Raw genomic sequence first — 13,274 nt, forward strand, 5'->3', positions numbered from 1 at the left:
GTTTTTGTTGGAGAGTTTGATATTACTGGTAGGAGCACCCTTTCTTCGATATCCGATCGAGTGCACGTGACTTGTCGTCCCTCGAATATCGTCGCCCTCATCTTATCGTGAGTGAAAATTTTCGCTTCAAATGTTTTTTTTTCTCGTTTTTTTCTCTTTTTTTCCCTCTTCCTTCTTTCGAAACTACCATTCAAATAAGTAAATTCATTCGAAGTGAATAGGAAAAATGGCTACTAGAACCCAATTTGAGAACTCTAACGACGTTGGTGTCTTTTCCAAGTTGACGAACTCCTACTGTCTCGTTGCTGTTGGTGGATCAGAGAACTTTTACTCTGCATTTGAAGCCGAATTGGGAGACGTTATCCCAATTGCTCACACCACCATTGCTGGTACCCGTATCGTCGGTAGAATGACTGCAGGTAACAGAAGAGGGCTGTTGGTTCCAACACAAACCACTGACCAAGAACTCATGCACTTGAGAAACTCTCTCCCTGATACTGTCAAGATTCAAAGAGTTGAGGAGAGACTCTCCGCTTTGGGTAACGTGATCTGCTGTAACGACTACGTTGCACTCGTCCACCCTGATATCGAACGTGAGACTGAAGAGCTCATTGCAGATGTCTTGGACGTTGAAGTCTTCAGACAGACCATTGCGGGCAACGTTCTTGTCGGCTCCTACTGTGCCTTGTCGAACCAAGGTGGTATTGTCCATCCACAGACCTCAATTGCGGATCAAGAGGAGTTGTCATCTTTGTTACAGGTTCCATTGGTTGCAGGTACTGTGAATCGTGGTTCCTCCGTCGTTGGTGCTGGCTTGGTTGTCAACGACTGGCTCGCTGTTGCAGGCTTGGACACTACAGCTCCAGAGCTGAGTGTCATTGAAAGTATCTTTAGATTGCAAGACGCACAACCAGAATCGATTTCAGGTAACTTGCGTGACACTTTGATTGAAACGTACTCATGAATACGTTTCAAACTTTGTTTGTCATTGTCTGGTTTTCTTTAATTTGCATTACGATATATTTGATGTCGATTCATGGGGGTTATTCTAATTGTGTATTTTCTTTGTTCTAATGGGTTATGAAAAAAAAAAGAAGTGATGATCACTTCTCTTCTTCTTTCTTGGCTTTCTGCTGTGCTTGGTACGTGCATCCTGATGCTTGTATCAAGTCATGTCTACTGCTATCTGTACTATTTTTTTTTGGACTTTTGGATTTTTTTTTTCTTTTGACGTTTTTTTTTTCTTAATTTGCATAAGAGGTGGTGATGATCAGTTTCTACATTGACTATAAGATTCACGAACTGTTATATATATAACGGGGTTTAGTTTTAAGGAAATCTCCTTCTATGGCATTTAAAGAATGAAAGCCATGTAGCATTTTTTCGTTTTCGTTTTCGTTTTCCTTTTTCGGTTTTTCGCTTGTCGCCGCGTCGTTTTCCTTTCCGACGGCCGAGAAGAAAATCTCGAAAGAGGAAGCGGCCACAAAAGCGCAGGAAATTGAAACGTAAACATTCCACATCAACAACACACAAACCATAGAAACTTCACATACCAAGATGGACTTCTTAGGGTAAGTTGATCAAATACGGGTGACACAGCAGCTTGACTAACAATGAAGCAGTGTTTCGCGCGGCTCAATCCGCTCAAAAGCTTTGAAGAAGATTGCCGCCATGTCCTTCAAAGAGGAAGAGCGTGGAGGTTATGGCCGCAGCGGTTATTACATCAATGGCTCCTTGGGGCTTGGTGGTGATGTGTTGAAGTTGTCGAATGCCATAGACTATAAGAAGCTGAGTGACGGGGGTATTGGACCAATGTCTCATAAGGAGTTGGAGATCTTGTTTGCGTTGGCTAGTGCAAGCTCGTATGTTCGAACTGAGACTCAAGGTAAACAGTTGTTGAGTTTGTTATCACCTTATTTCTTGCAATGCTCAACACAGGAGTTCAAGAGCAATATCAGCTTACAATTATCACCGTCTCCGTGGGACTACGTTACCATGAAGTTGACAAGCTCGATAACGACACTGGGTGAGAAGTTCCCATCCTTGGAAGATGACGTTGTGGTACTATTTAAGCAGTACTTGGCTAGGTTTAAGAAGGATGGTATTTCATTGTGTGCATATTTCAGTTTGTTGGGATTCTTGAAAGCTCTGATAGGCAGTGACTCATCGTTCGATGCTTTGATTGTCGATGACATCATCGACTTGTTCACAGAGCAGTTCTTTGACACCGTGGAGTCTGCAACACAAAACTCATTACAAGATGAGCACCACTTGACATACTTAGTGGCTTATTTGGCATCAGGAGATGAATTCAACTCATTATTATTTGCAAAGTTGGCTCAGGCGTTGTTTTCCCATATAGTTCTTACTACAATCGCCAAAGAAGGAGTCCTTGAAAAGAAACAAGACTTATCTCTCTCCGAAACGTTGTTATCATTAGCAGCTTTGGATTACGACAGCGATCCGGGTTCAGTTTCAAAGTTAGAAAGGGTAAAAACCGCTTTGAATACGTCAGTTTTAGAGAAATTGGTGCGGAGATCAAAGGCTCAGATCGACGAATTGGACAACGGCGCACCTTACATCAACCTTTCATCGACAGAACGTGTTAACTTGGCTTTGTCCACCAAAAGTATTGCTTTGGATGTTTTAGCAGCAGGGTTATTGGTGGATTTGGTTTCGAACCAAGAAGTTACAGCTCTGGTTAAACTTTCTTTGATTAACCCCAACGAATCAGTCAATCCTGATTTATCTCGTTCGTCGATCGCTGTTGGTTCGTTGTTAACATATAAAGACAAGAAAAATATCAGTGCAGAGTTGATCCATTTATTTCCTCTTATTCTTTCAAAGCTCCCTTCCTCGACAGATGTATCTTATATCAAGATGTTGTCAAAAAGCTTGGCTCTGGGATTGAAACCTTTGAACCAAGATTCTATCATTACAACAATTTACTCGTTGGTCAATTTGTTGGTTTCAAATAACACATCAGCGCCTGTCACTGCAATGCGCGAGTTAAAAATTCGATCTACAACGAACAGCTTCAACCATACGAGAGTGAAACGTTCAAGCACCATAAATTCTTTGAAGGAGACAGACCCTCTAGTAACCGCACCAGATGGGAAACCTGTACATGGCCATATATATAAGAATGCAATCACCTCTATCATTGAACTGACAAAGACTTATGGTGATGAAGCAATAACAGTTCTTGCAGTGACGGTATTGTCCCAAAAGTTTCAGTCAAATACTTCTCCATTGGGGTTTAACCTCTTGAAAGGATTGTCAGAAATTGCAACGTCACTATCCCATAAAGAATTTTTGGCCTTGATGAAACTGTTTGACAATGCGCTTATCACTCACAAGGATAATCCTGACTTTACAGCTGCAGTGATTAATGCAAGAGTTACAATCTCAAAGACCCTCCAAGGTCAAACTGATCACGATTTATATTTTGTTTACTTGAACGAAATGTTAAACAATGTCGTATCTCGTGGTGACGTTCGAAAGACCGACCATAGATCCCAAGGTGAAATATCAGAAATTGCAAAGCAAATCTCTTATTTGATTAAACCGATTGCACAATTGTTACCGGTTGACTCAAAGTTATCCAACTTGGATGATACAACCCTGGTGCTGTTCCAAAATTTTTGGTTTAACGTTGTCGTGCATGGTTACAATGAAACTTCTGAATTGACTAAAAAATACCAAACTGAACTTGAAATCATAGCACTCAATTCACCTCCGCTAGCTTCTGACTTGAAAAGTGTTCGTGCGGAAACATCATTTGAATTAAATACCGTTTTGAGAAGAGGCTCTTCCAACCATAATGTTAAAGATCAAAAGCATATTATAAGCGGTATTTCGAACATCAACAGTCTTGAGAAAAGAACTTTATCATATACAAAGTTGATGTTCTTGTCTGCCACGTCTCTATTGGAAAACTTGCGTGCAAATACTGGCGATTGTTCTACGATCCTCTACTACTTTTCTGATCCATCCATTGCCAACTCAAATATTGAAAGATTTATCGGTTCAATTTCAATCTCCGTCGTTCAAAAGTATATTCAATTGACTGAGAAGAGCGGGAGTAAACATTTTACATGTGATAAAATTGCTGATCAGTTGACTAAAATTCTCATCTTGTGTTGTCATAGAGAATACAGTCTTCAAGACGCAGCATTCCAATCCGCATCTTTGTTCATTTCTAGACTAACATCTGGATTGGTGAACCGTTTAAGTTTGTATACTTTGCTTGATCTCTTAACTGCAATGTTTGACAGTGTTGTGGACTCCGAAAGAAGTAAATATCAACCACGTCGTGAGTTCACTTTGGCCCATTCTCAGGAGAAGATTAAAGTTTCGGACTCAATCAAATGGAAACGTTCAACCCTGGAGCGGCTACATAGAAATGCCAAACAATGGTGCTTGTTGGCTCTGAGTAAATCAAACCAGGATCTAAAGGCTCTTCTTCAATCATACATTTCGGACTTGGGACTACAAGTTAGGGCTAACCCTGTTCAATTTGGTGTTACCTTTGCCATGGAGATGGCCGGTTCAATTTTGCCTAATGATTTGGAAAATTCAAATGTGTCCATGGCAGGTCTTGGTAAAGCAAACTCTATTGCAGGTTTCCTGTCTGAATACGGTTGGAGAGCCAAGCATGACACTGGTTTGTCCGATATCGATGGTGATAGTAAGGATCCGTTGATGACTTTAATCCGTGCACACAAGAGTCTCATGAGTTCTGGTGAATCTGTTCGTCTTGGTGATCCAAACTTTGAAGCACGTGCTCACCTCTTGTTGTCTGATATTGCCGCAGTATGGCAAACCTCCATCAAGAATAGGGTAGGCGTGTTTTCTAAGCAGTACGACTTGATTGACGAGGGTTTCTTGAGAATGGCTTATACGCCATCTGACCAGGCTAAAGTTAATTACTATGCCGATCTTGCATTGGAAGGCTTTGAAACTGATTTCCAAGTGATCAAGTTCTTCACTTCTCATTTCGAAGGCACAATGTATCAGTCCGAAAATATTCTGAGGGTTTTCACTCGTGTGGTTTGTCTTGCGTTGGAACGCTCGAAAACTGCTAGTTTACATCCATATGCGAGATTGGTGAGATTTGAACTTGTAAACTTTGGATTTGACGTTATGCAAGTGCAACTGAAGACTAATCCACGTGTAGGGGCAGAATTAGCAAACTTGATATTGGAGTCAATATTGTCCTGGTTCACTCAATCTAGACAATATCCATTCGGTGATAACGATTTGAGACTCAAATCTGACTTAAACTTATTGAAAACAGTCTACCGCAGAACTATGAACATGACATTTTCCGCCAACTCCCTATGGAATATTGACATCAAGAGAACTCTATGTTTGGCGTTCTTACACGACGAAATTTCAAAGATCATCATATGGTTAAATCCATTAGAACCAGTTGATTTTAAGGAGGAGCCTGTCAAAGTTGACGAAGTTATGTTGAAATTTGCATACTCAATGAACCCAGCTTTAGCTATAAGTTTGGTAGCGAAGATTCCAAGCTTGGACAAGTACCTTTTTGAACTGGTTGTATCTAAACCAGTCGATGCTCTTCCATTCTACCAATCAGTCAGGTATTTACTTGCGTCACCGGAGAATTACAAGTATTTGATCTTTGCAAAAGCTATTGACCCGACTGAATCTATCAATTTGTTTACTCCTCCTTATATTGACAATCCATATGTGATCCAGTATAACATGAGGGCGTTAGAATCTCAGGATATTAATTTGACTTTCTTTTATGTCCCACAGATCGTTCAATGTCTTCTGAATGATTCTATGGGATATGTTGCAAGATTCATTGCTGAAACAGGAAAAGTTAGCCAAAAGTTTTCCCATCAGTTGATTTGGAATCTGAAAGCGAATGCTGAAAACAAGGCACTTTGCTCACAAGAGATGATCAACCAAATCATTGATTCGTATGACGATGAAGCTATGGAGTATTACAAGGCCGAGTTTGGATTCTTTGATGAGGTTACATCCATTTCAGGTAAATTAATGCCATACCTGAAGAAAACCAAGGCAGAAAAGAAGATTAAGATCGATGAAGAGATGGCCAAGATCGTTGTTGCTGAGAATGTTTATTTGCCATCCAATCCAGATGGTGTTCTTATTGATATCAACAGAACCAGTGGTAAGCCATTACAGTCTCATGCAAAGACACCATTCATGGCCACATTCCGTATTCGCAGGGAGGAGGAAATTAGTGGTCAGATGATCACAGTTGAGAAATGGCAATCTGCAATCTTTAAAGTTGGAGATGACTGTCGTCAAGATGTTTTAGCCTTACAATTGATTGCTATCTTCAAGTCTATATGGGAGAATGCCGGATTAAACCTTTATTGTTACCCAAATCGTGTTACAGCTACTGCACCAGGTTGTGGTGTTATTGACGTTCTTCCAAATTCTATATCTCGTGATATGTTGGGTCGTGAAGCTGTGAACGATTTATACACTTTCTTCAAATCCAAGTTCCCAGATGGTGTTCTTGAGTACGAAGATGCTGTGCAAAACTTTGTGAAATCTCTCGCTGCTTATTCTATCATATCATATCTTCTTCAGTTCAAGGATAGACATAACGGTAACATCATGTATGACGACCATGGTCATATTCTTCACATTGATTTTGGGTTTTGCTTTGACATTGTTCCTGGCGGTGTTAAATTTGAAGCTTGTCCATTCAAATTGACGAAGGAAATGGTACGCGTTATGGGAGGCTCTAATGATACTGAAAGCTTTAAGATGTTTGAAGAACTATTCATTAAGGGTTTCCTTGCTGTTAGACCGTACTATGGATTGATTGTTGGTAATGTTCAAAGTATGCTTGCCAGTGGGTTACCGTGCTTCAAAGGAGAAAAGACGATGAGAAACTTGAAGGCCAGATTCTTCTTAGACAAGGACGATAAACAGTGCATCAAGGCACTGAAGGGATTGATCAGACAGAGTTATGAGAGTCTTTTCTCTGTCGGTTATGATAAATTCCAAAAGATGACCAACGGTATTCCATACTAAGGGTGTGAGTTCTATGGACACATCATTAAAAGTTGTGGGAGGGGGAGTGTTCCCCATGTGATAAAAATACGAAAGATGAAACAGACAATACTAAAGATACAGTTACATCGTACCATGTGTAACCGATGCGTAGTTTTTCACGCTGTGTTTTAACCTCACTTGTATGTATGTAGTTGGCCTGTAATGTCAAGATACAATTGTCATTACGTCGAGTAGTTAGGGTTATAACTGAGCGGTTTCTTGGGAGTTTTCCTTAATTTAGAGGCATCGTTGAACACTGGGCACTATTGATGTATCATTACTGCGCCACAGTTGATGTCAATTGACTCAAACAACGGTGTATGTGGCTGTCCATTGGACTATAAACCTATAACAACAAAACACTTGAGCCATTCCAATGTGTGGTTGAAGCATGTTCTCGAGACCATGACGAGGTGTGCTGAGTGTAAATCATCACCAAGTGACATTCTAAAATGAGAATGCCCATGTTAGGCTATTCTTACTCTTTGACAATGTATGACCCGCAACCCATGTGATCTGTGGAGTATTGAATTCTGATGCCTAGAACTCAGGGCATAGGAAGCGAAGCAGGTCCTACTCGCTCAGTCACAGGAGGGCCCACAACACCCTGTGGCACTCAGTGGTGACTTCTCATCAAACACTCAGCTCTGAAGCTTTCTGTTGTCTCAGTCAGGTGTATAAAGCCACTACTGAGAGTAATAGTAGTATTCCAAGCACAATGGAGTGGGCCCGCTGGGCCCACCACAGCTGATACGTCTAAGGCCCTCTCACCAGTCCCTTCTGTGCTCACAGGCCACACACCAACCCCCCAGCTCCACTGCAAAGCCATCCTCCACCTCCATTTACTCCCTCTGCTCAGCACCAAAGCCACTTATCGTGGCTTGCAAAAGACCCCAACGCACCTCCATGCACCACGGAACCCCCTCCGGCATCACCCATTCTTCTCCGCGATAATTCCCCCTTCGGGGAATTACACGCGGTCCCTACCAGAGATGTCCGGGTGATGTGTCCTGTAAACGAAGACCATGGTCCTAGAAATGTGGCCCTGGACCCTTCAAAGTGGGCTGTCTGCTTTCTCCGTATCGAAGCGTACTGGTTCCCTGGCCTCGCTATCAAGCTACTTCCAGTGCCAGCAAGTACACCAAAACGGCCCCAGAGCAGTGCACACCACCCACACCGGGTCCTGCCCAAAGTGTGCGGATCAGTTTCGCAACCAAGCAAACGACCACGACCACGACCACGACCACGACCAAGACCACCCGGTCATTGGGTGTTTTTTTACACGGTCGGTCTTTTCGGGGGAAACTCGGTGTTTACGGTGGGAAACTTATCGGCATCTGTACACCCTTTTTGCTGTAGCCATAATCGTTAAATTAAACGCTTCCTTTGTAGGGAGAGCGTCCTTGTAGCAGAGTCTTGGTGCAGGCAAAATGGGTGATCTTGTAGTAGCAGTAGCACTCTAAGCGTGAGCCATGGATTGGGATAAAAAAAAAGTTTTTCACTTTGTAATCTTTCCTATTAATCCCACCCACCCCGGCATCACCAAGAACGAGTCATTTTATTACTTGTTTCGAGTATCGACAGGCTTATTAATTTATTTGCTCAAAACACACAGCTCGTCGCACAGAGACTCTTTGATATTCCGATTGTTCTGACCTTTGAACTAATCCATTTCGTGCTGCGTGTGTTTCTTTCCATCCCCATCTTCGTTACCAAACAACGTAATTTGCACAGATACCACCACGATGATGAAGACATATATGATGCTTTTGTCCGCTGCTCTGCCAGCCCTTGTCTCTGGTGCTGCCTTGCCAGCACCAGAAGCGCAGATTACCGCTGCTCCTCTGGTCAAACGTGGCCAACAGATCCTGTACGAGTCCGTCTGGACGTCCACCTCTGAGAGAATCTTGATGAGGGTGACACCTACTGTGATTGACGGTGTGACCATCTCTGCATCTCCAGTTGACACCCCTACGGTCTGGGCCTCTCTTGACGGCTCAGGTATCCCGTACAACATCAAGCCAACGTCCACGGACGGCAGCTGGATCTCGACCTCTCCAACACCAACAGCATCCAACTATCCAACACCATCTTATGAACCACCTGTGCTCAGATGCTTTGGTGATAGAGTGCCTGCAAGCAGCGTCCAGGGCCATCCATTCTGCAGTGCTTTGAACGGTACCGAGATGGTTGTCGGTGAGACGTACTGGTTGACATGGGACCCAAGCTACTGGGGAGGTGACGACGTTACGAAAGTCACCATCGAATTGCAACAATACCCTCAAGGTGCCTCCGAGAGCGATAACGTGTTGCTTACAACGTCTTATATCAGCAACGCTGATGGCTACTATCCGTTGGAGATCCAAAGTGACTTTGTCAGATCTGATGGAAACGGTTACATGTGGGTTATCATTACTCCATTGGTCGTTGCTGGTACCGATGCTACAAATGTCGGTACCGTTACTGGTCCTCTGATCAGAGCAATCTCATCAGTCGATGATGCCACTACCAAAATCACAAGACTCCCTTCAGATAACGGCTCTGGATCTTCTTCCTCCTCCTCCTCCTCCTCGTCTTCCTCGTCTTCTTCTTCCAAGGCTGGTGTCGTTGCCCCAGCTGTCATTGTGCCAGTCATTGCAGTCATTGCCATTGCAGGATTCGTCTACTGGTACCTGAACAAGCAGAAGAAGAACGCATCTGTCGTCACTGAGGGCAGTGGACCTGGTGAGATCTCAAGTTCTGGCCAAGGTGATATCCACTTGTCCAAGACCACCACTAACAACTCGGTCATCACTGCTGAGACCGGTGCAAACCCATTCCAAGAGACCTCCAGAACTGTGCTATGATTTACTTTCCCAACGTTTCTTCTTTTTGTTTGCTTCGACTGTCCACTTGCTAAAGTGGCGTGGACTCAACCCCTTTTTGACCTTCTTATACGACCTGTCACTGGATAATTTCCACTGTTGCTGTTTCCTTTTTGAATATATCTGAGTTTATAATCGCACAATCGTTACACACGCTGTAACACATCTTATGAACGTTCATTTGCTTATCAATGCTCTCTAGTGGGTAGATAGCGTGTTAACAATAGGCTCTGAGAGCTGCTTTCCCATGTTTGTCTGCTTCTTCCCCATCCTCGTCCATATTTTTGGCTGTAATGGACCCGAACTGCCTGATAAGTGCTTCTCCATCATATGATGGCAGGAGGGTGCTGATGGCTTGAAATGGGCAGTTGTGTTAGTGCCTCGATGGTGGTGAGTAACGTACCGGTATCTAAGTCTGTGTGTGTGACTGTGCTCCCTTGTTTCCCCTTAAGACATGTCTACTACGGACTTTAATGTGGAAGTTACACTCATGCTCTGCTGTACACTGCCAGTCCACCTACTCTACTGGTGCCACACCACCAGCACCACCAGCACCACCAGCACCACCGGCACCACCGGCACCACACCGCTACTATTCACACAACTCCATACTCCGGCACCAACTGGGCAATAACGTAACCGAAACAACCACTATAGGGCAAAGCTCGACGTCCTCAGCCCACTAACAAGTGAGCAACCAGTGCATCCCATCGCACTATTTGACACATAGCTCCATCATCGGTAAGGACACGTCCCAGAGTGTCCATACCAATTCAGCGATTCCCGATTCCAAAAAGAGGTCGTACCCGGATTCGAACCGGGGTTGTTCGGATCAAAACCGAAAGTGATAACCACTACACTATACAACCTACCTCTTTGAGCTGTTGTTATTGGAACTTTGTGCTCCGTACACTTGCTGGTAGCGACAGCATACGCCTCGTTTTTCACTACATTGCCTTTTGATACTAAGCCTGGAAACAATAATAGCAAGCGGTTCCCTCACTTGTTCTCTCTTCACTTGTTCTCTCTTCACTTGTTGTCTCTTCACTTGAAGCCTGTCTGCCGTTGTCCATCGAGCGAGACTATCACACTTCTTTGTACCACAACGTCACTGACCTCTCTTCCCTTCCGTGGAAACAAAGCCCGTGTGTGTGTGTATGTTAAAATGGGTATATTTATGACTCCTCTGAACATCTTTGATCGATGTCCCTACGGCGATTCCTTGCTGATACCAGGTCACAATGCCGTCAACCCGTGTGTGTTCGAGTCGATCATACTGTGGCTGTCGTTGATCCTCTTTGTCTTTGGCTCAGTGCAGTTGATTGGGCTATGGACATCTCCTGTGCTGACAAAATGCTCGTTGAAGAAGTTGGAAAAATGGGGAGTATGGAGACTGGGCTCTATAGCGGTACAAGGCGTACTGTTGCTCACTGCTCGGGCCAGATGTCTGTTTGTTAACGGTGTTGCTGTGATGCTGGTTGCCCTGCCGCTGGGCTTCCTGGAGTACTTCAAGTCGCCAGTGACATGCGGTGCGCCATTGTTCTACTTCCTGTTCCAGCTCATCATCCTGTCCTTGTCCATCCTGCAGTCGCTGGTGTCTGGAGATTATCCAGTACTAGATAACGATATCAGGATCTATATCGTTGCACTGAATACACTGAACATACTCGTGTGCGCGACTGCCTTCTATAAGCCGGTTCATGAAGTTGTCAAGCATTACATGAAACCTGGCTCTATACACGCAAACGCCCTTTCTAGACTGACATTTGTTTGGATGAACGAGGTCATCTCCAAGGGCTACAAGAACCATAAGCTGAGAGATGAGGACATCCCAGACCCCCCAGCTGCTCTTGAACCAAGAACTGGTTATAAACAATTCCAAGATGTTTGGGATTCTCAAGGGAAAAAGTCGCTGTTGAACGCTCTTATCAAGGTTTTTGGCTTGACACTCGTGTCTGCTATCTTTATTCAACTGTGTAATGACATCTTGTCCTTCGTGTCCCCACAATTGCTTCGTCTGCTCATCAAGTTCTTCGACAGCAAAGGGGAACAACAGCTCATTGTGGGGTTCCTCATCGCATTGGGACTCTTTGTCGTTTCAGTGGCAGAGATCTCCTTACACAATCAGTTCTTTATCATCCTTTACAAGGTCGGACTCGGTGTAAGATCGGCTTTGATGTCCATGGTTTACCATAAGGCACTTACATTGTCTCCAGAGTCGAAGAAGGAGCGCTCAACTGGTGATATTGTTAATATCCTTGCTGTTGATGTTCAAAGAATCCAGGATTTGGGAAACCAGTTCAATATGCTCGTTTCGGCACCTATCAAGATTGTTCTTTGCCTGCTCTCCTTGTACAACCTCTTGGGAAAGGCTACATTCACCGGGATGTGCACAATGGCCATCCTTATCCCTGTAAATGGTTTGCTATCAGCTTCTGTTAGATCACTCTTTATGACACAGATGAAATACAAGGACAAGAGAACAAGAACAACATCCGAACTGCTCACGTCAATCAAGAGCATCAAATTGTATGCAATTGAAAAAACTATGCTTCAAAGACTGGCACATGTGAGAAATGACCTTGAATTGGCAAACTTGAAGAAAATCAGTGTCTATATGGGTGCTGTCACCTTCTGTTGGAACTGTGTTCCTTTCATGGTTAGTTGCTCAACCTTTGCAGCCTTTGCGTTGTGGTATGAGCAGCCTTTAACACCTGATATTGTGTTTCCTGCATTGGCGTTGTTTGACTTATTAGCTGAACCAATTGGAATCATTCCAATGATTATCACGGCACTGGTGGAAACTGCTGTATCGTTCAAGAGAATCACAACGTTCTTGCTATGCGAGGAAATCGATTCGGATCTGTTAAAGCATTTTGATAGGGTTGATGAAGAGTCAGGAGTTGCAGTAAAGGCAAAGAATTGCACGTTCCTTTGGGAGTCAGTCAAAGAGAAGAAAGAGGAGAATTATGATGAGGAAACAACAGTTGGAAATTCAAAAGTTGCATTGGTTTTGGACAACTTTGAAGCAAAAAAGGGCCAACTAACGTGTATAGTTGGTAAAGTCGGTGCAGGAAAATCCACTTTATTGAATTCAATCCTGGGATACTTGCCTTGTATGGGTACAGATGGGACAGATCCGACTTTGAACATACATGGAACTGTGGCATACAGTTCTCAAATACCATGGATTATGAACACAACTGTCAGGGAGAACATCCTCTTTGGTCATAGATATGATGAAGAGTTTTACCAGAAAACTTTGGAATCGTGTCAACTTTTGCCTGATTTGCAAGTATTGCCAGATGGAGATGCGACTGCAGTTGGTGAAAAGGGTATATC

The 13,274-nt window shown here is 43.5% G+C and overlaps 4 protein-coding genes and 1 non-coding gene across 5 annotated transcripts in view; 4 read left to right on the top strand and 1 right to left on the bottom strand.

Moving 5' to 3' along the window:
- The first annotated feature begins 180 nt into the window (after positions 1–180).
- TIF6 (translation initiation factor 6) lies at positions 181–1,314 on the top strand. The gene has a single exon (XM_020217070.1). It carries the CDS (start codon positions 227–229, stop codon positions 962–964), a length of 738 nt encoding a protein of 245 aa, XP_020072694.1. The 5' UTR covers positions 181–226; the 3' UTR covers positions 965–1,314.
- A 227-nt stretch (positions 1,315–1,541) lies between these two features.
- Positions 1,542–7,243, top strand: STT4 (1-phosphatidylinositol 4-kinase STT4). The gene has a single exon (XM_020214454.1). It carries the CDS (start codon positions 1,672–1,674, stop codon positions 7,045–7,047), a length of 5,376 nt encoding a protein of 1,791 aa, XP_020072695.1. The 5' UTR covers positions 1,542–1,671; the 3' UTR covers positions 7,048–7,243.
- Positions 7,244–8,546: 1,303 nt separating this feature from the next.
- On the top strand, positions 8,547–10,127 carry CYBJADRAFT_51272 (uncharacterized protein). Its single transcript, XM_020217746.1, has one exon. It carries the CDS (start codon positions 8,814–8,816, stop codon positions 9,912–9,914), a length of 1,101 nt encoding a protein of 366 aa, XP_020072696.1. The 5' UTR covers positions 8,547–8,813; the 3' UTR covers positions 9,915–10,127.
- A 602-nt stretch (positions 10,128–10,729) lies between these two features.
- On the bottom strand, positions 10,730–10,801 carry CYBJADRAFT_t35. Its single transcript has one exon. It is a non-coding gene; the product is annotated as a tRNA-Gln (tRNA).
- Positions 10,802–11,097: 296 nt separating this feature from the next.
- The window catches only part of CYBJADRAFT_161059 (uncharacterized protein), a gene marked incomplete at both ends in the record, with an annotated part of 4,409 nt that continues 2,232 nt past the window's right edge, over positions 11,098–13,274 (top strand). The window contains one exon of the mRNA XM_020213582.1: positions 11,098–13,227. Coding sequence (XP_020072697.1) covers positions 11,098–13,227 — 2,130 coding nt within the window. The remainder of the gene's footprint in view (positions 13,228–13,274) is intronic.

This window comes from Cyberlindnera jadinii (assembly GCF_001661405.1).
Source record: "Cyberlindnera jadinii NRRL Y-1542 unplaced genomic scaffold CYBJAscaffold_2, whole genome shotgun sequence".
Lineage (NCBI taxonomy): Eukaryota > Fungi > Ascomycota > Saccharomycetes > Phaffomycetales > Wickerhamomycetaceae > Williopsis > Williopsis jadinii.